Source organism: Corvus moneduloides, chromosome 4 (assembly GCF_009650955.1).
Source record: "Corvus moneduloides isolate bCorMon1 chromosome 4, bCorMon1.pri, whole genome shotgun sequence".
Lineage (NCBI taxonomy): Eukaryota > Metazoa > Chordata > Aves > Passeriformes > Corvidae > Corvus > Corvus moneduloides.
This window is the reverse complement of record NC_045479.1, coordinates 25,082,553-25,105,020: the sequence shown is the minus strand read 5'-3', so window position 1 is coordinate 25,105,020 and position 22,468 is coordinate 25,082,553. Positions and strand designations below refer to the sequence as shown.

At 43.8% G+C, this 22,468-nt stretch overlaps 1 protein-coding gene and 1 long non-coding RNA gene across 3 annotated transcripts; one reads left to right on the top strand and one right to left on the bottom strand.

Moving 5' to 3' along the window:
• Positions 1-354: 354 nt before the first annotated feature.
• On the top strand, positions 355-21,271 carry RANGAP1 (Ran GTPase activating protein 1). Of its 2 annotated transcripts, none has more exons than XM_032105989.1 (17): positions 355-450; positions 1,094-1,131; positions 2,722-2,860; positions 4,013-4,140; positions 5,056-5,115; positions 5,775-5,954; positions 6,774-6,908; positions 8,075-8,233; positions 8,409-8,522; positions 10,005-10,104; positions 10,817-10,901; positions 11,291-11,432; positions 11,896-12,009; positions 12,327-12,429; positions 14,137-14,225; positions 16,009-16,130; positions 20,446-21,271. In XM_032105989.1, exons 3-17 carry the CDS (start codon positions 2,749-2,751, stop codon positions 20,513-20,515), a joined length of 1,713 nt encoding a protein of 570 aa, XP_031961880.1. In that variant the 5' UTR covers positions 355-450; positions 1,094-1,131; positions 2,722-2,748; the 3' UTR covers positions 20,516-21,271. The 2 variants fall into 2 exon arrangements, with proteins under 2 accessions (XP_031961880.1, XP_031961879.1); XM_032105988.1 differs by lacking the exon at positions 355-450 and adding an exon at positions 829-871.
• LOC116442691 lies at positions 15,279-20,205 on the bottom strand. The gene is made up of 2 exons (XR_004239622.1): positions 18,634-20,205; positions 15,279-15,448 (listed from the first exon to the last, which is right to left on the bottom strand). It is a non-coding gene; the product is annotated as an uncharacterized LOC116442691 (long non-coding RNA).
• Positions 21,272-22,468: the final 1,197 nt, after the last annotated feature.

The following is a 22,468-nucleotide window of genomic DNA, read 5'->3' as shown; positions in this document are numbered from 1 at the left end:
GGGACATTATCTAGGCGAGGCTTCATATCAGAAGGTGCTCGTGTCCCATGTGCGGGCTTGCGGGAGCTCCCCCCCAGCGACATTTCCGCGAACGCGGCTTCCGAACGTGGCAGAACGTTAAGGCCGCTTGGCGGGGCTGCCGCAGCCGGAGCTGAGGGAAGGGGCAGGACTACAGCTCCCGGCGTGCCCCGCGGCCGCCGTCGCGCGCGCCCCCGAAGCCCCGCCCACGCGCGGCGCGGCGAGGCCGGCCGGGCTGCGGTGCGGCGGTAGGGCGCGTCCCGTGACGTCACGGCGCAACAGCCAATCCCGGAGCGGGGAGCAGAACTGCCGGCGTTCAAATCCTCCGCCTCCCCCGCCCGCCCCTCACCCAGCGGCCCCGGCGCGGCGGCGGCGCGAGGCTCCCGCGCCTTCCCCTCCCCGGCAGCCACCGGCGGCGGAGCCCCCGAGGAGGTGAGGTGAGGTGAGGGGCGGCAGCCGCCGCCGTTAGCGGCCGGCGGAGGGGCCGCGCGTGAGATGAGGCGATCCCGCGGGCTGACGCGCTCCTCGGCCCCGCCTGCGGGGGGCGCTCCCACGCGCAGGCGGGGGTCCCCCATCGTGGGCGCGGGTCACGCGTGTCTGTCCGCGGGTCCCTCTCCACGCTCCCCCTCCCCGCGCGGAGCGGGAAGGGGCGTTCCGGCCGTGCTTTGGGCCCCGTTACGCGCGGCCGGCGGGGAGCGTGTGGCCGGCGCTCGGCAGCTCCCGCAGGGGAAGAGAGGAGCCGTCGGCCGCCCCTGGAGCGAGCGACGCGGGGAGGCTGTCAGGGGCTGGCGGGGCGGGGACCTCTGGCTGTCGCCCCGCGCTGCCATGCCTCTCGTTGCTGGGCGAGCAGCAGGTAGCCGGAGTGTTGTCTGTTGGGGTCGACGAAGTGTTGTAATTAAAGCATTCGTCTGAACTAACTTTTTTGATCATCAGGAAGGATAAAGTTTCATACAGCCTTTAAGTGAATAGGAAACCTGTCTTCAGGCATTTCCAGATCTTGGTTGTATTTGCCAAAGAGACTAACTCTTTTTTTTTTTTTTTTTTTTTTTTTTTTCTTTTTTTTTTCCCCCCAAAGCTTTCTCTGCAGAAGAATTAACAGTGAAGAGACCTCTGGTAGGTTGACAGTTGGGTGTGGCTGACGTGTGCTATAAAACATGCTTCAGGATGTGATGCTGGATTTGTATGTTGAGATTAGGAGGTAGTCTGTGTGTAAGGTGAAGAATGACAAAGGAGATTCAAGGGAAAGAGAAGCCAAGAGGATGAGTACGTCTGTAAAGAAGATGATCATAGTAGAATGGAACTGGTTTTTAAAAGTAAAGTTGTTAATTGAACTAGGTGAACAGACTGACCTCTTCAGATGTTCACTTCTCTTCCTGTCTGGTAAAGTCATGGTTTGGAGGATGTCCTCTTTTTTCTTCCTTCTCAATGTTGGATTGGCAGAGGCTGGGGGTGTCCGCAAGTTTGGTGTCAGTGTGGTCTGGTAGGAGTGGAGTAAGTTATGTGGGTTTCTTTGTACTGGCAGCACCTACCTGAGAGGATAGTAATCCTAGAAAAATTAAGTTCTTCAGCCTTGGAGATTTTTCCCCTCTTGTTTCCAAAAGCAATATTAAAATTAAAGACCCCTGAGGAGAAGCCATACTCTGGGGAAGCTGGAGGCTTCACAGATGAGTATCAGGAGGAAAGCATGTATATACAGCTTCTGTATAGGGGATATTTTAAAACCAGTGCTGTTGAGCTCAAAGAGAGAGTGTGAGGTCACTTCTAAATCAGACAAGAATGGACAGGAACCAGTTTTCTGTAGCAGGAATGAAACTTCATCCCTTCTGACATCTAAAGTCTGCTTAAGTGTGTGGTTTCTAAGCATTAGTTATGTGTAGTCTTTTATCCCAGTGGAGGTAGTGGGATAGGAAATGTGCTCAGTTTATCCTACTGAATGGATGGAGGCCAGTTCCTTCACACAGTGATTAATATTCATTAAATAATGCTATGCAGATGCTACCAGGCATGGCTAGCTTCAAACTTGTGCCTCAAGGCTAAATATTCACTAATTTAGTGAATGTATTCACTATGTATTCACAATGTATTCACTAATACATTGTGAGTATAAGATCATCCTGTTTAATGTGTGATGAATTTGGGTGGAACATCTGAAAGGAAAGAGCACCCAGAAAGCTGAGGCAGTTTTGTATGCAGCACACACAACATTTTCAGCAACTCGGTGGTTCTGGAACAGTGTGCTGACAAGAGCACTACTGGGGATATCACTGGAAAGGAAAAGCAACTGTGTTCATTCTAGCTTGCTTTGGAGAGCACGGGAAGCATGCAGCATATATAATTAAAGGATGGGGTTTGAGACAAGAGGAATATTACATTGTAATTGTTAGTCTTGCATAAAGAGTAATGTCTTAATGTGGCCTTAATCCATAGTTTTACCTACTGTTTATTTATGAAGTATAACAATTCCATCAAAACCCAAGTCTTGCCAGTGTTGGAAGAATCAGCACCATCTGACTGTTTGGCTTTGGATTATTAATCTACCTTAGCTGTCTTAATCGAGCTTTGGGGAAAGTATTGATGACACTGAAAACTCAATTAGATGTCTGAGTAACAAAAACCACATTAGTGTTCAAATAAATATTATTTGTACAGACTATGTATTGTAGTTAGAAAGCTTTTATGATGACAGTTTCTTTTAACTGACAGCTCTCAACTTTTGGAAGAAGCGGGAAAATGGCATCAGAAGACATCACTAAGCTTGTGGAGTCACTTGCCAAAACCAAAGTGGGTGGTGGACAGTTGAGCTTCAAAGGCCAGAGCCTTAAACTCAACACAGCTGAAGATGGTAAGAGAAAATACCTTTGTGCTTGGGAAGCATCTCCCTGAAGTTGTAAAATCTTGTGGTAAACCTTCTGCTGATCCTGCATGGACAAGTTGTAATGTATCTGTGATGCAGGGGTCCATCAGCTGCTTCTGATAGAAACATTTCCTACCCTTCAGGTACCCTGCTTTCACCTGGTGCCCTGGCAGTGCTGCAGCTGCTGTAACTGGGGTTTGGGTGCCTGGTTTGCAGTTGTTGTATTCTTGGTGTTCTAAGTGATTTTCACAGTCACTGGGCATTAGAAGTCAGTGCTCCTTTTAAAAGCAGTGAAGAAGTGCATCACAGCTCTTGGAACAAGATGTGTGCAGAGGAATGGGCTGGTATGTTAGCCTGCTGCAACAGCTCACTTTCTTTCTGTCTTGGTGTATGTGTGTTTCACAATAAGCCTTACAGTGGCTGCTAATGTAAATATCTGGAGAAAATGTATATATTCCTATATCAACGTTTCTGCCAAGATAAGAAAACCAGCATGTTTTTCAGAGAGGCTATTTGCTGTAGTGCTTATTTTTTTTTTTTGCTGATGCTGAAGGTGGAGCATTTTATGGATTGGCTTAGTAGTTCAAAGGCACTGAACTGTGGGGAAGGGCCTTGGAGCTTGGGAACAATAACAAGTGCCCATTGGCAGGAGAGACTGCAGCTTGCTTCTTTGCCTTGCATAGGATTACTGTAGAGTTAAATTGTTCCACCCCGACGTGTTTGCTAAACAGACATTACTTTTGCCAGTCAGTTGGAACTTCCTGTTGATGTGACACCAATTCCCATCAACTTTTAACTTAGTCCTTGCACTTCTGTAGGGACATGTACTCTAGCTTTTAAACCATGTGCTGAATGGTAGAGGAATTTTATTTGGGAAGTAAAGAAATTAAGTTTTGCAAATAGGAGGATGTCTATCACAATAGAATGAGAAAATTATGAGAAGGAAGGGTAGAGAATGAAGAATGTTCTCTCTGGTGACCTGACACTTTAGCTCTGTTCCCATTGCTGTTTCAGGGTGTTTTCACATAATGTTGTTCAGCTGTTTTTGCTAGAGGTTGAGCAAGTATTACTGGATCTGAGGGTTACTCTGGTAACCAAGACAGTGTTTGAAAGACCAACTAGATTATCTGCTTCTTGCAGCTGAAGAAGTGATCAAGCAAATTGAGGAATTTGATGGCCTGGAAGCCTTGCGCCTGGAAGGCAACACAGTGGGTGTGGAGGCAGCAAAGGTTATTGCCAAAGCCTTGGAGAAGAAAAGTGAGCTCAAGGTGAGATTCTCAAGTGGGGAGTAGCCAAGGGGAAGAAATAATGTGGAAATACTGAAGGCCTGTCTAGGCTTTTCCTACAGAAGCCTGCCTTGAGTTACCTCCAAAGCTTGCTTGGTGGCTCTTCCAGTAGGAAGAGCAACCTTATGAAAATACAGCATAACCTGGAGACTTTGGGATAATGGGAACACCTTCTGCACTCCTAACTTCCTGTTTAGAAGGCTTCCAATCTTGAAGCTAGGAAGCTGTGTGAAGAAGTGCCCCTACTGAAGGCAGCATCTGTAAGCCAAGAGCCATGGCAACAAAATGAAGTTCTCTGGAAAGCTGAGTCAGATCTTCTGGAGAGTGAGTCTTCAGTGAATGCCTGAGTAGCTAGGAAATAATGGAGGAAATGCAACAGGAGGTTTATCTTTGCCCAAGCTGTGTTTCCTACTGTTGCTCTGGCCTGACGTTAAGGGGATGCTGTACTGCTAGAGATGCTGCACTGTCCCTTGAAGGAGAGTGGTATGAAACATTGATACACATTAGTCATCAAAGTGTGGCTTTTCAAGTAAGTTCAGATTGTTGAGCTTCATACCTTAGTAAAATCAGCATTCCTAATGTATTCTTCTGTTTCCTGTTGCTTTTTTCTGTGGTAATTTTCTCAGCAGAAAAAAATCCAGCTTGAACAAAACCAAGAATTCTTCTGTATATATAATGTTTATGGTGTGCACTTCAGTTACTTTGTCCTTGCAAATAAAAGTGATTGTAACACTGATTCTTGCAGCTCTTTAGTACAATCAAATGACAACCCAAGGGAAGGGAGACAGCATTAAGCTGTTCCCAGTGATGTAAAGCAGCTTGTATGTGTAAATGTTTATTACAACTGTGTTGACCTAAATATTTTAGTGGGTTTTATCTGTATGCTTCTTATTTTAGAGGTGTCATTGGAGTGACATGTTCACAGGGAGGCTAAGGTCTGAGATCCCTCCTGCTTTGGTAAGTAAAAATGAGATCTGGGACTTCTGACTAATATAACCTGTTTTCTCACCTGTCATGCTTTTTGTGGGAGTCTGTATTTTGGTACAGAGCTGATCCTTCTCTGTGCTGTTAACACGAAATGTCCCAGAATAGGTGAGTGATTCTCTTTTGCTCTTCCTGTATGAGGTGGAGAGGAGTCGATTAAGTGATAAATACAAGTCCATGCTAGTGAAGGAGCTTTTCACTGGGAAAAACATCTTCGTGACCCAACAGATAGAATAAAAGTTAAGCTTTCTAAATAAATCACATGGCTTTGTCTTCTAAGACCATTACAGACCTCTGTCTCCTTGAGTCCTGTGAAGCTAGAACATAAGCTCAACATGATGAAAACAGTATTTCTTTCAGCAGTGTGGAGGGGGAAACTCACTTTGGAAAGCATTTGACCTAAAGGGATAGGATACTGTCTTGGTAACTGCTTTATGGTTATCTTTAGCTTAATTTGTACAACTTCCTCTCTGGATTTAGCAGTAAAGTTTTATTTCCCCATGCAGCTTTGCAGAATGTCTTCAAAGTGGAAATTTTTTTGCAGCATCACTGTCACACCTAGCCACTGCAGTGATGCTGTCACTAAAAGTTAATCCATTCCCTCCCACCCACTGCCATCTGTTTCCTTACAGATCTCTTTGGGAGATGCACTCATCACTGCTGGAGCCCAGCTGGTAGAGTTGGACCTGAGTGACAATGCCTTTGGGCCAGACGGTGTGCGTGGCTTTGAGGCTCTGCTGAAGAGCCCTGCCTGCTACACTCTGCAGGAACTCAAGCTCAATAACTGTGGCATGGGCATTGGTGGTGGCAAGGTAAGGGTTGTCTCATCTTTGGTGACTGCCAACTCCCCTGCTCAAGGCAACTACACCAGGTTCTTTGGGCTTTTGTCTAGTCAGGTTTTGAATATGGAGACTTCACAAGCTCTATGAATAGTCTATCCCAGTGTTTAACAACCCTCACAGTAATAAAGGGAGTTTATGTTAAAATGCTATTTTCTCTGCACTGGCTTGTGTGCATTTGTGTCGTGATTCTGCCTTCTTTATACTACCTTTGCCCCTCATCTTGTTGTTCTGGGCAGATAGATATTATCCATATTTACACATGGATAATATCTCCCCTAGAGCTTTTTCTTCCCCAGCCTTAATAATCTCAGGGGTCAGTAAAATTCTCCAGTTCTTTAATCATCCTTGGCCCCCTTTGCTGGACTCACCCCAGTAAATCCATGTAGGAGCCTGGTATTGGACACTGTGCTTGGATGCATTTCACAGGGCTGAGTAGAGGAGGATCTGACCTGCTGTGAGTGCTTTTTCCCAAGGCAGCCCAGTAGAGTTCCTTTGCTTCAAATGTGTATTGGTAGCTCATGGTCAACTTCCTACCCATATATGCTTGCCTGATTAGAATGAAAATGTTCTTGATGGCTCTGTGTGTTTTAGTGTTGCAAAACTATCAATTCTTCCCTGAGACCACAATGTGCAAGTGTTGCAGGTAGAGACAGTTTTATTGTATACCCTATTCTAGAAACAGGTACGTTTCAGTGATGCCCAAAGTATTTCTAGAGAGTGGCCTACAAAACACAGTAGGATTCCTGTCGAATGATCTGGGGGAGTATAATCTGCTTGTTTTATCTTTAGATACTGGCAGCTGCTCTGAAAGATTGTCACAGGAAATCAAGTGCCCAGGGCAAGCCTCTTGCTTTAAAAATATTTGTGGCTGGCAGAAATCGTCTGGAGAATGATGGTGCCACTGCCCTGGCTGAAGCCTTTGGGGTGAGTATCAAACTAGAGCTGCTTTGACAGCAAATTGGAGCAAGGTATGATTTGGTGCTAGTGTTGATGTACACAGAGTTTGCCTCATCTTGGAGGCAGGAGCTGGTGGTCTGTTCACTAAAGTCATGATGTTTCTTGCTGCTGAAACTGGTGTCTTCAACAAGTGGAATTAGAGTTGGTGACTGAGTGTTTATGTGACCTAAATTTCCAAACACATAACTAGTAGCTGTGTAAAGTAGTTACCTGAGGGAGAAATAGTCATCTCCTGAGTAATTTAATAGTTCTGTTCCTTTTCCTCTCTCTGTGGTAATGGTTGTTGACGGGCACTGGGGTAAGGTATCCCATCTTGTCCTCTTGAGTGCCGCTTTGCTCATTCATCTGGCAAAAGCAGCCCAGTGTCTTTGCTAGGATCATCTGATAAGAGCTTAGTGTTGCCTGGCTTTCTCTAGCTGTCACTGACCTACTTGCACTTTTGTGGGAGGAAGAGAATTCACTGTGGTTGGGACCACCTTAATTCCCTTTTCTTACCTCAATTGCTGCTAGAAGTGACTTCTGAATTATAATGCATGTTGTCAGGCATATTGACAATGATATTGCAGGTTGGAGGCTGACTTATTTCATAAAGAGCTGCCTAGATGTGGTTTTGATTAATCAGTAATCATGGCAAAAATAAGACTTTTTAAATACTTAGGAGTTGTGTTACAATGTGATTCATGGAGAATCAAGATTGAATGGCACTACCAAAATGGGATTAATCATCGTGACATGCTGTTTAGTCCATAAACAATATTTGTACTAACTTTTTTACATGCTTGCCTCTGTGGTCAGGGCAAAATGTAGATTTTAATTAGAAAATTAAAGTGATGTTGTGTGGTCTGTTTTAGTGTTGTTGAACTGCAGGTGAGGAACTCTTAGTTTTAAGTTATTTAGAGTAGGCATATAGGACAATGATACTTGTCTCTTTGAATCAGGGCTTTGTGTTAATCCGACACTTGCCATGTGTCTGCTATTGCACTTAGATTTGTGATAGAATTGCTGGTAAATCACTGTAGAAGAACTGGTAGAGTTTTGAAACTCAAAACAATTTTAAGTCCTAAGAATGGAGCAGTATACTCTTGAGCTGAAGTATGTTTAATGAAAGCTGTTTTATCTGCATCCTTTTGTAGATCATTGGGACTCTAGAAGAGGTCCATATGCCACAGAATGGAATTAACCATCCTGGCATAACAGCACTGGCACAGGCCTTTGCTATCAACCCACTGCTTAAGGTTATAAACTTGAATGACAACACCTTCACAGAGAAAGGAGCTGTGGCCATGGCAGAGGTGAGTTGTTTTAAGCAGCTGTTTTGAGTTTTGTCTCAAGTCTAGTTGGCATTAACACCTTTGGATTGGTGGAGCTGCATGCCATGCTGCAATGGGAAAGATGACATTCCAGAAGTAATAGGATGTTCACTTACTTGCATGTCTACTTTCAATTCTGTGCTGTCTTGCTCTGCAGACCCTGAAGGCTCTTCGGCAGATTGAAGTGATCAACTTCGGGGACTGCCTGGTGCGTTCGAAGGGTGCTGTTGCTATTGCTGATGCTGTTAAAGAAGGGCTTCATAAATTAAAGGTATTGTCTGCTTGCTGTCCAGCTCTTTTGAAAAATGCCAAGTTTTCCATTTCATGTTTTTTTGTTCATTTTCCTACTGCTGCTGATTACTTTAAAACAGGATTCAGTTCTGTGCCGGTTCTGTGCTCACAACTGAAAAGCAGCAAGCTGTGCTGTAGATCAATGGCATCCTACCATCCAGCTAGGGCTGTGCTATGTGGAGATGTACCAATGATCTGTTTAGTCTTTGCTTGATGTTTTTGCAGCTGTTAGCTCAACTCAGCAAGTGCTACTCAAGAAATCTAATAATGGAAGTACCTGCTATTAGAATTCCCCAGAGCTTCATGAGTGGGGACTGACACAAAGGGGACTTCACGAACAGCTTGTAGTCTCTTCAACATTTCATAGCTCATACAGTTAATGCTTTTTCTTTGTTAGAACATCAATCAAAGGTCCAAGTATCTTTAGTTTTTTGGTGATACCACAGCCTCCTACATCAATATTTGCACAGGACTTGAATCTGACAACATTCTGGGTAGGCTGAAGTCAAATTAATAACATAAGCAAACTAGGATCTCTAGAAACACCTGCCATGAGTCATAACTGCCCTGAGACAGATGCTGAACATGTGATTCCTAATCTTGCGGTCAAAGACAAAAATTAATATCTAATTATGTGTATGAACCTGGTACAGAAAGAAGTAGGTTCTTTGTGGTGTGTGATCCCTTGCTTGGGCTTCTGCTGGTTCTACTGGAACTTGTCTGAATCTCCCAAGAAAAGTTAAGTAATGGGGTATTGAGATGAACAGCCAGAGGTTAAATTCTTTCTTCTGGAGCAGAAATGGTTAAGGGAGGGCAGCATGAAGCAATTGCAGCTGATTCATTCTGTTCAAGGACTGCTTCTCTTCTGCTGTTAATATTCAATCCCTTTTCAGGAAGGGATTGATTGAGCACAATGGGGAATGGTGGGGGATGGTGTCTGGCTGTTGAGTAACTTTACTCTCACTAGTGCACATGGTTTCTTTGTTGGCTGGGTCTATCAGAAGTAGTACCACTCATGGCTTGTTTTTTGAAGGCCTTAACTTGTAACTGAGGTGTCAAAGGAAATGTCCAATCTGTTTAGTACAGTAGCTGCCCTTCCTCTGTTAGACTTACTGGAGTGTGAGTTTTGGAGTGCTCCTGTGACCCTTGATAAGTGAAGATCTCCAGGCAGCTGACTGCAAATCTGAAATGGCTGCTGCCTTTTAGGTGAGCAGTGATCTGTAGGTATTTTAAAATTACCACCTTTAATAGTGCTGCTCTTAACACCAGTATGTTTCAAAATTCCCCTTTTAAGTATATGAGGTAGGAGTATGTCAGGGTTTATATTCAATTAATAACATTTTTTTTTTGCTGGGAGCCACTTCAAATGAGTCTTTCCAGAACACTTGTGAGGACATGAAATTTATGGATATGATAGATGTTAATAGGAATTCTGCAGATAAAATGTTCTTCTGCTTCTTAGGAACTGAATTTGTCTTTCTGTGAGATCAAACGAGATGCTGCTCTAACTGTTGCTGAAGCTGTTGAAGATAAGACAGAGCTGGAGAAGTTGGATCTCAATGGTATGTAAGTTTGCTAGATCAAAGTATGTCTGGTTTGATTCCAATGAGAAACCACTAGGAAGAATGTTGACAGAACCACATATTCTATTCTTGCAATTGTCAGCATATAAAAAACAGTAGCTGAACTTGCATGATGTTGGGACAAGAAATGGCTAGATCTTTAAAGTTTTCTTAAACCATGAACTCAGTTAATTGTTAAGCATTTTTGATAGACCTCATAAGGTGGAAAGATTATAGGCTGATAACTGCACCTTTTTTCAGTAAAACTCTAATTATTCAGTGTTACCTCAGATTCTTGATACTTGGAAACAAAAACCTTTGTGTGCAACTCTGCAGAAGAGTGTGAGAACTTTGGCTTTTGGTGTTCTTACGTTGGGTCACTGCATTTCACTGGTTCTGTGCTGTGTGTACTTCTTTTAGAATCACTAAGAACAAGAGCTATTTAGAAAGTTAACAGGAAGTCTTTCAAACACTAAAACATTAGGGCATTTTCATCTTCAACCATTGTATAATGTTGCTGAAATTTGTTTAACAACTGTTTGCTTCTGTCTGATAAGTGTGGTTTGTGTTGCTGCCTCTAAGGTGTTGTGCAGAAATGGCATATAACTGTTTGATTTCAGAAACAAGGGATAGACAAGAATATACAGCTAAGTCCTCAAGAACAATCTTGTGTGCATCTGTCAAGTCTGCTCCCTTTCCTCTATCAACCTAGGTAACTGTCTGGGAGAAGAGGTATGTGAGCAGCTCCATGAGATCCTTGAAGGCTTCAATATGGCATCAGTGCTGGGATCTTTGAGGTAGGCATGATGCCAGAGTTTAAATCAGAAGTTTTCTGACAATTCTCATCAACACTCTTATTGATGTATCTCATTTTACAATAAGAACTCTCTCACTGCTGATAGATGTTGATCTGAGTGTGGAGCACAGCCAAGGATGTGTCTTAAACTTGTCTGGTTTTCATTGATGGACTTACCTTAGCATTAGTTAGATTTTGTTGCTCTTTTCTTGCTATTCTCAACTGGGTGACTGATGATTGAGTGTCTTCTTGGTGTGTTGTAGGTCAGATGTGCTTCTTGCAGTAGGACTTTGAGGAGAGGCTGCTCTTTTGTTCTTGAAAAGTTTTGAGTGCCAGTGTATAGGAATTCCAAGTGTGTAATTAATGGAATGTGTAATATTCAAACCTTAGTGATGATGAAGGGGAGGAGGAGGATGAAGATGAGGAGGAGGATGAAGAGGAGGAGGAGGAGGAAGAGGAACAGAAACAGCTGGAAGAAAGAGGAGCAGAAGAACAGGAGTCATTGACTCCTAAGAAGATAATTGATTCACAGGTAAGCTTACTTCCAGATAGATTCTTGTTTCATCAGATGGAGGAGCGTAAAGGAGGAAATGAAATCCTGGTGTCTGAACTTGAAATGCTGACAGGCACATTCCTGCACGGGCTGGCACTATTGTAACAGGGACATAACATTCAGGAAATAAAATGGATTAGTTGAAAAGTGTGTGTTGTAAAGTGTGCATGGTGTACACATGCATGGAGGGAAAGGCTGAGTAGTGGTTGTTGCCAAAGTGTTCCATGTTCAGAAAGTGGTGGAGACCTTGTACACAGTGGCATGCCCTTGTGCTACCATATCCTGGCCATTCCAACTCTGGGCTTAGGTCAGCCTCGGGCTGTTTTCAAACAGAACAAATTCTGACCTGGTATAGCTGTGCCCTGACCTGTCCCATCTGTTTTTGCTGAACCAATTTATTTACTTCCAAGAATAAACTTGAGATGGATTCTGCCTGTTTCAGGCTTCAACTCCAGTGCCATCTCCTCCTGTGGATGTTGCCACGTTCCTTGCTTTCCCATCACCAGAGAAGCTGCTGCGACTAGGACCAAAGTGCTCGGTGCTGATAGCTCAGCAGGTAGGTGCATTGGTGCTTGTCTGGGCTTGATTTTTCTCTCAAAGTTCTTTAATTGCTAGAGGTTATAACTTGACCTAGATTTGCATCTTTTCTCCAGTGATCCCGAAGAACCTTATGGAAGTAGATGACACAGTTAATGCTTAAACTGGCATCAGAGCTTCTACATAGAGTAATTTTGTTTGTTGCTTGTGCCTTCTCATATGGCCAAGGCAAAGCTGATGTCAGTCAGCTGAAGGCTGTAATTCTTGCCACAGCCCTAGTAGAGACCCATGTTGTGTAGCTGTCTAGCAGTGAACTGATATCTATTTCTCTTTCAGACAGATACATCTGATGTAGAGAAAGTAGTTGCAACTCTCTTAAGGATATCCTCAGTCTTCAAAGATGAAGCCTCAGTGAAAACAGCAGTACATGAAACAACAGGTGACTGGGCCTTTCTTCACTTTCTGGTGTCACCTGGTTCAGTGCCATAGACACCACTGCAAGGTGGGAAAAGGCCCCTGTGGGCCAGGCCATTGGGCCTTTTTGTCCCTGGCGGATAACAAAGTGCCAAGCTGTGCCCTGCTGTTGTGTGGAGTGGAAGATTCATTCTGAACCTGGCATAGCTTGTGCTTCCAAAGCTGGGCAATGACTGTTGTAGTGAGCCACTGCTGCTCTTACTGCATCTCCTTGATGCTGGGCTCTCAATAGCCAGTAGTTCTGGGTTTCAAGGTCAGTTACCTTTCCAAGGCTGTTTATTTAAAAAGTGTTTTGCAGGAAGTAGCCTCCCTAGTGTAGTGTTACAAGACTGTAAAGAGACCTCCTAATTGATGTCTCCCTTTATCAGTCTGAAACATCTTTAATTTCTTCAGGAAGCAGAGATTTCCAACATGGGGCAAGATACAGAAGCCAATCTTCAAACAAGGGACCTTTTCTCACACTATATTGTGGAGTAGTAATTTGGGTTAGGTCTGATTAGTGTGTGGACTAATAATATCCCTTCATGTTTTTGCTTGGAAATAGGAATTTCCAAACATTCCTGGGTATCTGAGCACTGCCTTTCATCTTTTTTTGAATCCCCCAGGAGTTCATTTCTCCCATACATGAACTACCAATCAGTATTGTGCAAAAGAGCTGGATTAATTATTTTTAAGACCATTTAAGGTGGTGTACTGTGTGTTTCTCTAGTTTGAAATTTGTTTGGAATTCACAGACATGGTGAAACTGTTGTCTTACAAACAGTAACACAATAGTTCTCTGCAGCTGGTTATGGGTCCAGTCAGTGAAAAATAGTCAGTTGGCACCTCACTGAGCTAGTGTACCTTGGCTCATGCCTGTTATGGGTTGTCTCCAGTAAAAAATGGAACAAAGGATATTACTGTTGTCTGAAGTGTTTGTGTATATCTTAATCTTTATTCCTGCTTCTTCAGGAAGGTAGAACCTGGCAATTACTTTCCTTCCATAAAAGTAGCCATCAGCTGAGAGTGAGGGCCCTGGTTAATGTCTGGCACTGTTCTACATCAACTCTAGTTAAGAGTTCTGCCCATTCTAAGAAAACAGAATTGTCAGAGGTCAGAAGTGGGTTGCCTTGCCCACCCTGTAGACATGAGAGGTTAAAGCACTGGTTTGCCCATTGTTTGTGGCACAGTATTGGTCTTGAGGGAGCCCAGAAAACAGCTGAACAAACTTTCTCATTGTGTTCTCTCATTCCTTGTGGTTTCAAATGAAAGGTGAGTTGTTGCTGGCCTTTAAGAAGTCAAGGCTCTACCTCTTGGTGCTCTAGTTCATCTAACTGTGTTTATATGCATGTATGCACATAGCATGTATGCTCAAATGCACCAGGCAGAGCATCTGGTGGTGCATAGGACTGGGGTGTACTGCATCTGAAGCTTGGCAGTGTGGGAATTCTCATGTGAGCTTTGTGTTTTGTTGGATTTTTTTGAATTTGGTTTTTTTCTCCCTTATACTTAAGGGGTTTTACTTATCTGAGTGTTTCAGAGCTTATAGCTATAGAGACAAATGAAGTCTTAACAGATACAATGTCACAAAACTCATTTAACAGCTGAGTTTCTCTATGGTCCATCTTAATCTTAAAATCCATAGGTGTCCTTTTTCTGTATTGCCAAAAATAATATGCTTATCTCTTTTTAGATGCCTTGATGAAAAAAGCCTTCAGTTCTGCCACATTTAATTCAGATGCATTCATCACAAACCTCTTGGTCCACATGGGGCTACTTAAGGTGAGGAAGCAGGAAAGAGTTAAGTCATGGTCTGTTTAGGCTGTTGAAGACCAGACTGGCAGGATTTTGGGTAATTATGTTGCCATGGAAGCAGCTGGGTGCCTGTGCATGCCTGATGCCCAGGGACAATGGAAGTCTGCAGGTCCAGCAGAAACTGCAAATAGCGAGGTTGCATTAGGATGAAGAATGTGTCACCTTTTTGTACATCTCCTGCTTAATGTGCTCTGCATTCTCTGTCCTCCCCTGAAGGCAGGGAGGATCAGGTAGGGCAATAGTGCTGCTGCTGGACTGTGGTGTCCATAAAAGCCATGTCAATATTATTAGTTAATGGTGTCCTTTAGGGCATTTCTTGAGAGCATGTCTCAACAATGTTTATCTGCTTCTCATGCCAGATCAGTGGCATTCAACTTCATGCTTTGGAGACTCTTTGCCAAATGCTGATGTTATTAGTTACAAGTAATAAACTTATTGTGAGAAGATTGAGGGTCAGTAGGAAACCTGTGATTTGCACAGAATTAGTAGCTTTATTTTCAGTGAGGTGACTGTGGAGAGGTTCTGTCTGCAGACTTAAACACCTTTGCCTGCGTGTGCTACAAGGATTAGTGTTTTTCACTGCCTCAGGACCTGGAAGCTGAGAATGGAAACTTGGACTAACACAATTCTAAACTACAGAAAAGCCATAATCTGTTACAGCAGCCTGCTATTAAATAGCTTTATGAATGTCTTTCTGGTAATACCCAGATTGGGTTCCAGACCCTTGTTGACATGCACATATATGACTTAATTTCCTAAAAATCAGTTTCGCCTCTCTCTGTGTTCATTGTATACTGGACCAACACTGAGCTTCCCATTTATCAGAAAGATCAATGGAACCCAAGGTGGCAGAATGCCTGTTCTGAGGACTGCCACCTACCTCTTGCCCATATGGAAAATAGCAATATGCATGAGGCACAAAGCACACACCTGTGCTCCAGAAGAGTTCTTTGAGGCCAGGAAGTGGCACTGATGATAATGCCCTGGAGGATCAGCCTGCTGATTGTCATCTGTGATATGCCTAATTCATCACCAGCCCCCTACATGTGGGGAAGGTACATACTCCATTTTCAGTCCTATGTAGCTGGAAGCATGTGAGCACCAGATATTAATACTGTGAACTCCAAGGTCATACAGCAGGAACACAGGTCTATGTCCTGTCTGCAGAATGAGGGGTTTTGTTGAAATGCCTGTGGAGAAATAAATGAGAGCAATGTAAGAGTTGGGATATGTAGGGTAGTATCACATTAGGAGTAAGAATAACTTGTGTCATATAAGCGAGGGGATGACTATTGGCTTTATCTTGTACATAATTGTGAGACCAGTCCTGGGAACACTGCATCAAGTTCTGGAGGGAGCCTGATGAAGAGCTGGAGATGGTATAAAAATGAGCTACAGAATAATACAAAAAATTAAGGCAACTGAATGCTTTATGGATTGAAGTCTGGTGAAATTCCTCAGGAGAATACTTTGACACAGAGCATCTGAGAAGATTTGGCTCTTTCACATGGAGGTTCACTACTTCCCTTTCCCTATTACTACTGCTGTCAGTTGATAAGTACTAGAATGTTCTTGATATGTTTTTTCAGGTGCTGGTGCTGGGAGACTATGGAATTGGCCACCTTTGTCTTGTACTTAATCTAGTGACCAGCTTTCTCTGCTACATTCAGCAGAGAATTCATTGTCTGTGAATTACTGGGTTAAATCAAATCCCAGTTGTCTGATGTCTGACTTCTTGTCCATTTCTCAGAGTGAAGAGAAGATCAAAACTGTTCCAAGCCTCTATGGTATTCTTATGACCTTGAACCATATGGTCCAGCAGGATTATTTCCCTAAATCCCTGGCCCCAGTTCTCTCGGCTTTTGTTACAAAGTGAGTATTGTATTTGCCATGCAGTCTTCTCTGTGGGAGCTTGTGGAACTGTTTGAGGGTTAATAACTACATGTAAGCTGTTGTGAAAGCCCATTAAATGCCTGGTCTGAAATTGAGAATTAGTATCTTAATGGGTCTCTATTTTATCTTGTTTACTGCAGTATGTGAGGTTCAGAGATAAAACCAAAATCTTAATCCTAAAGAAGGAAAAGTGGGAAGTTGGCTTTGCAAGGAAGTGGCTCTGAAGCAGAGACTGCTAATGCCTCTCACAGAAGAGCTGTTTTGAGCTTAAGGAAACCTGCTGGGTACACAGGTCTAACTATGCCCTCCAAGTCATCCTTCAGAGTTAAGAGGGTCAGCAGGGCTCTACCAGTGTTGTCATGCTGTGAGACACTGAACACCAGCAGATGCAACTGCAAAACACAAAGACTGAATTTGTTTTTAAATGGAACTTCCTACTGTGACAGCAACCAAGGTAGTGATTTTTCTGAGAACTAAATTGGGAGCATAAGTACTGAAGAAGCTGCCTGTACTTAATGTTGTTACTTCCACTATAGGCATAGAACCAACCCCTGTGCCCACCAGCTTTAGCTTTTTTAATGTATTAAATGGCTATGGAAACCATATCTTGAATTAAATCAGTGTCAACTTCAGCATTGATGAGATTTAGGGGAAAAGACCCCACCAAATAGATTTGCGATAGGATTGCATGCTACTGTTCAACAGTCAGAGGAGAAACAGTCCAAAAATGTCACTTTAGGCAAAGCAGCAGAATCCTGAAATCAGTTTGGAGCTTGGTGGCTGGCTCAGCATGGACCATGTGCTGTGTAGGGTGAGAGCAGCTTTTTAACAGGCTGCAGAGTGAAGCTTAAGCCTTCTCAATTTCATGGTATATGGGTTATATGCAGCTGCTTAGGATCCCTTCCTGGTGAAAGGTGGAGGCATGAGACAGTTGTGGTCAGTATGAAACACAGTAGGAATGCAGTCAAATATTGGTAGTCTGTCTTGGTTCCACTGGGCTTAGAAGCTGGCCAGTTATGATAGGGGAAAAGAATTTTTCCAAGCATTGGTGTGGCTGAAGCTGTCAAAGCTGATATGTAACAGTGGTTTGTGTCCATAAACACCAACCATGCTAAGGTCAGCTTTGGAAAATAAAGTATCTTGTTTACACATGTGCGAATGCTACCTGGAGGCCCTTCTTGTGCAGCACTTTGCCTGCTGTGTCCTTTCTTTGTGCTGATCAGGTTAAGGCAGTTACAAGCCAGTGACCATATGCTTTACCAACTGAACAAATACACCTCCAACTCAATCATTATAGGTTTAAGCAAGAAGTACCAGGACTTGCCTTGTGAAGTTACCCAGACACATCACTGAATTTCTGCTGTTTCCTACACTGCTACCTTGCTCTTGCTTGTTGATCAAGCCCCAGCCCTCAAAATGGAATTTAAATTGCTGGAAGCTGAGAATACAGAAGAAGGATTTTGGTTCAGGGCATTTGACTGTCCTAATTGTTTATGTCAAGCAGTGCCCAGAGGAGCCTCTTAACTCTAAGCATCCTAACAAATTTTGTTCAGAAAAGATACTTGTCTCCCCTCTCCCTGTATGTGTGCATGTAGCCTTCTCCCAATAAGTGCTTTTAAGCTGTAGATGATGCTGTATGTGACAAAGAGTGAAATTTGGTCTTCATGAATTCGTTAAGAAAGAACCTTTTGAATCCAAAGCCAGCAGTTCACTACAAGAACAAGAGGGGAGAGTCTCTTGGTGAAAGTATGAGACTGTTCATAGGTTCTGCAGAAGCTCAGTGAGAGCCTCTCTCAGTGGAAGGCAGACCTGTCTGCCTTCCTGTGGTATGTACTGTGCTAATGCCAAGCCTCCACTGTCCCTGGTGTTATGAAATTCTTCAAGCTGAAGTTTTCTGCCTTACAAATATGTTGCAAGCTGTGATTTTATAGGGAAACTTTTGTCCTGTGCTGCATAATGAAGGCCACACTAGATATAAGCAATCTGTCTTTGTTATATGAACATAGGGAAAGCACTGTAAGAAATGCTTAAGGACAAACAGCTGTGTGAGCACTGCTCAGCAGTCACTGAAACATCCCTGTGTTATCAGCACTGCTTCCAGCACAAATCCAAAACACTGTGAAGAAAATTAACTAGCCCAGCCAAAACCATCACACAGCTTCTCAATTAACCACTATCCCTTGTCTCTTCTTGGAATTCAACTGGAGTAAAATTGCAATCCTAAAATTAAACCTTTACCTAGTAATAGTCAGAGCTCATCTGGCCTCTGTTTCTGCAACAAATCTACATCCACTCTGTCAAACCCATGGTTCCTTCACTTCACATACCAGAAAACTGGTATGCATTTTTGTGGTATTTTCTATTTATGTTTTCTCCTTTTGGTTTGCAGTTAGCTCTTTTGGGCTTTTAGAGCTGTAAAGTTCTTGTAGCTGCCTAGGCCAGCTGCCTTTTACTGCAAGGAGCTTCTGGAGTAGTCACTTACCTTCTTCCTTTTGTGACAATTTGTTGTTGTAGGCAGTGTTCTCAATTCAATAGTAATTACAGAATTACGGATACAGACTGTAAACAGCATCCATCTTACTCTGCTTGCTCTCAAGCCTCATTTGAATTTTTTGGACGCAAGAGGGTGCTGTGAATCCACATGTGCTTTTCCATAATTTTTTAGGTGGAAATACTGAAAATATGTGGATGTCTGCCTGCCCACTTGTGACTTGCTGGAGGTGATGGGGGGTTTTGTTTTGTTGGTTTTTTGGGGTTTTTTTATGCTGCTCCTTGCTGTTGAATTGCATCACGTCACTGGTCTCTTTGAACAGTCTGTAGCACAGAGTGGCAGGCAGATGGCCTCCTCTAGCAATAAAATCTTCCTTATTTGCTGTGGAGTTTAGTGTTGGGAGAGGGGGCTGAGGGATCGTGTCTGTGATCAACATCAGCAGTCCAGGTTCTCTATTTCCAAAAATGGGCAGCTGCCTGGATGGAACCAGCCCCCTCATTGCAAACAAGGCTGGGTCTTCCAAAGATGAGGGCTGAAATACCTCTCCCAGCCATGTTGAAAATAAACTCCAGGCTGTAATTCTGTGACACTGTGTGTTCAGTGCAAGGCATTGAATGACTCTTGGCAGGGGGAATAAAAAGGGTTAAGTCTTCTCCAGGATGTGCTTCTGTTAAACGGCAGCAGCCATGGAGTGCTGTACCAAATGATCTCTGCAGCTCTTGTTCCTGTGCTATACACCTGGAGGTGAACTCCTTGCTCCTTCCTAGATAATTCCACTCTTTATTTCAGCTCACCCTTCTTTCCCAAATTGAGTAGGCTTCGCAGTTGTTCATTGTTAAAGGTTATTTTGCTGTGGTGAGGTGGGAGAGAGGTAAAATTAATGATTTGCATTCTCAGAACAGTAGAAAACATTGGATTAAAATTCTTTGGTGGAAGTTCCCTAGTGGATGGATAGAGACTGGTAGAAGTTTCAGTGATGCTGAGCCAGCAATTAGCCTGCAGAAACAGAAATATACATTACTGGGAGGCGATGGGAATGTTACAGAAATTTAGCCTCACGTTAACCCTTCTTTGAGTGTAGTCCCATTGTTTACTTTCAGGGAAAAGATTATTCTGTGTAAGTCTGATTACCTTTTGCAACCTCTGTCTTGGGCCCTTTCAGGTCATGTTCTGCAGGTTCTGTGGGCTGTTTGTAAGGCACCCTGAAAGGTGGCCCAGCAAAGCCTGTCAGGTGCTACTTGACCTCAGGGAAGGAGAGGACAGGAGGTTATGTTGCCTTTTTAAAAGACTTAAAAAGTCCCAAGACCAAAGTCACCATCAGATTATAGATAGCAGATGACTTGGTGAGAAAAGATTTAAGTGCTCAAAAGGTCATCTCCTGTGTTTTGGGGCTCTAAACAGTGAAACTTTATGGAAAATCTCATTGCCAGAAGAGAGGGAAGGGGGTTTCCACCCCCACCTCCATCATTCTACCCAAAATGAGACACCGGGCTGCAGACATAAAAGTCAGCAGCAGATTGTTTATAGTTATGAAAATAAAAGTTCTGATTCTTGGCAATTGTGTTCCTGACTTGGACTTAGCAACAGGAGAAAGAGTTTTCCACAGCAAGCTCTGAAAGGGAAGCAGTGATCTGGGCAGCAATGAGGGAATGGTTTTGAAAGAGATAACTGAGGGTAAAATTTGTAGGTTTTGGGGCATACATGCCCAGTGCATTGGAAATAGATTTAAAATGCAGAATTTAAGAATGGCTTTGTGTCTGCCTTTGACTGAGCAAATAAACACTATCTCTCTTCTTTCCACAGACCAAACCGTGCTCTTGACTCCTGTTCATTTGCTCGCCACATGCTCTTACAGACCCTCCACCAGCTGTAAGAGACAGGAGATGTGCCCTTCCTTCCTCATAGGATTGTCATCAGCAGAGCTCGGAGCTGCGTAGTGGGAGAGGATCCCAGAGGCCGTACAGACACACTGTCCTTTTTTTTTCTCCCTGTAGGAAGTCTGTCCTTCCTTCTGCTTTCATAAACTTGAACAAATCCTGCTGAATTGTCTTCCTACTCCTCTTGAAGTGATTCCCTGGTCTGTAGGGCAGGTGCTTATGCTAAAATAAGTCTGTACTGCTGTGAGCTCAGCATGAATTGAAGAGTTCTCCATTTTGGTTGCATTGTCAAGGGTGTGCCAAGACTAACACGGGGCCCAGAAGAGCTCTCATCTGGATCAACCCACTTGGGCATTTTATTTTATTGGACTTTGACTCCTGCCTTTATAGCATTTAGCACTGTGCCATAGGGAGGCTGTGCTGCTGCTGCCCTGCTTCTCTGGGCCACAGGGGTGCTGCTCATGGGTCAGAGGGGTGAGGTGTGATCCCCTCTGGTTCTTCTTTCAAGTCTGTTGTCAAAGGCAGTGTGTGGCTGATTTTTATTTTAATGTACTCTTCCCCTTCTGCTGTGGCTTGGAATATTTGTGTAGTGGCGCTGATCCTGGTGGCCATTGCTTAAGGGAGCAAGCATATTTTATTGTAAATTTTTTTGCCGTTGCCTGTGTTGTTCATTCTTCCTGCCCTTTTCCTTCTCACCCTAATTAAATAAGCTCGGTTTGGAAATTAATACAATCCATGAAATTCCTGTGGAATGTGTTCCCTTTCTCTTCCCTTTGACAAAACACCAGGCCTGTGTGCGCTGTTCATGTGTTTGAAAGCCAAGCCTGTGTAAGAATATGGAGAGAGAAGGCTGTGCTTTTCTCTTCCACTGAACAAGTAGCAGCAGATGCTACTAAAGCTGTCTGGAGGATTGTCCATGTGCCCATATGAGTTTGTGGTACCTGCCTGTACCGCTCCTGAGCACACAAAATCACAGGCTGGTCCTGCTCCATCTTCTTCCAAGCCTCTGAGAATGAACACATCTCTTTAGGCAGCGCAGAGTTGTTCCTTCCTTCTCTGTTTTCAGTTGGAGACTGTTCATCCTCCCTTACCATTGACATGCAGGATAAATAGTCCTGGGAAGAAGGCAAGGAGATGGAGTTGGCTGTCCCTTTGTTGTGAGAGGCAGTGTGGGCCACAGCTGGCACATGCTTGGCCTTGGTGCAGGAAAAGCTTGGTGTGAACTGACACGGTGTGCAGCAGCATGGACAGAAAAAAAGGCTTGAGACACTGGAATGAAATAGTGTGTGATATGTGCCAGATCTACTTGGATACACCCTTTGCTTAAATTCCTCCAGTATGTGAGCCTGTTCTGGTGAAACTGGGGTGGCTGGGGGAAGTTTGGTGTGGCTGTGATCCAGCAGACTCAAGAAAGCAGCGCGTCTTATCATTCTGGTGGCAAAGTGCTGGCTTTTGTGTGAGAGCAGCGTCCCCTCCTTAAAAAGAGGCTGCCCTAAGGCTAAGAGCAAAATGCATTCCAGTTTCCCAGGCTGAAGCTGAACTTCCTTGTGTCCAAAGTGGTAAAAATCAACTGAAGGTTGATTTTTATCTGCACCTACAGGTGTTTCAATCACTGCAGTCTCAGCCCTGCCTTCTCCACCTCATCCTGTCCTTGTTAAGTTTTTCTGTGAGCTCGAGGGTAAAACAGACACAAAAAACCTTTTTAAAGTAGTTTCTGTAAGTCTTGAACCTAGTGTAGCTTTCCTTGAAGCTTCCTGGTCTCTTGCTGCTCTTTGTGTCCCTCTGCTGTGGAGAAGGGTCATGAAGAAGAGGAATGCAATGCAGAGCCAAGCCATGGGCTCAACCTCTACAGGAGTCCATCTGCAGTGGGTCCCATGGATCATGTTGTGTGGCAAGCTCCTTCCTGTCTGTGCAAGGAGCCTGGAAAGGCCAGAGGGCTCTGCTGCTTG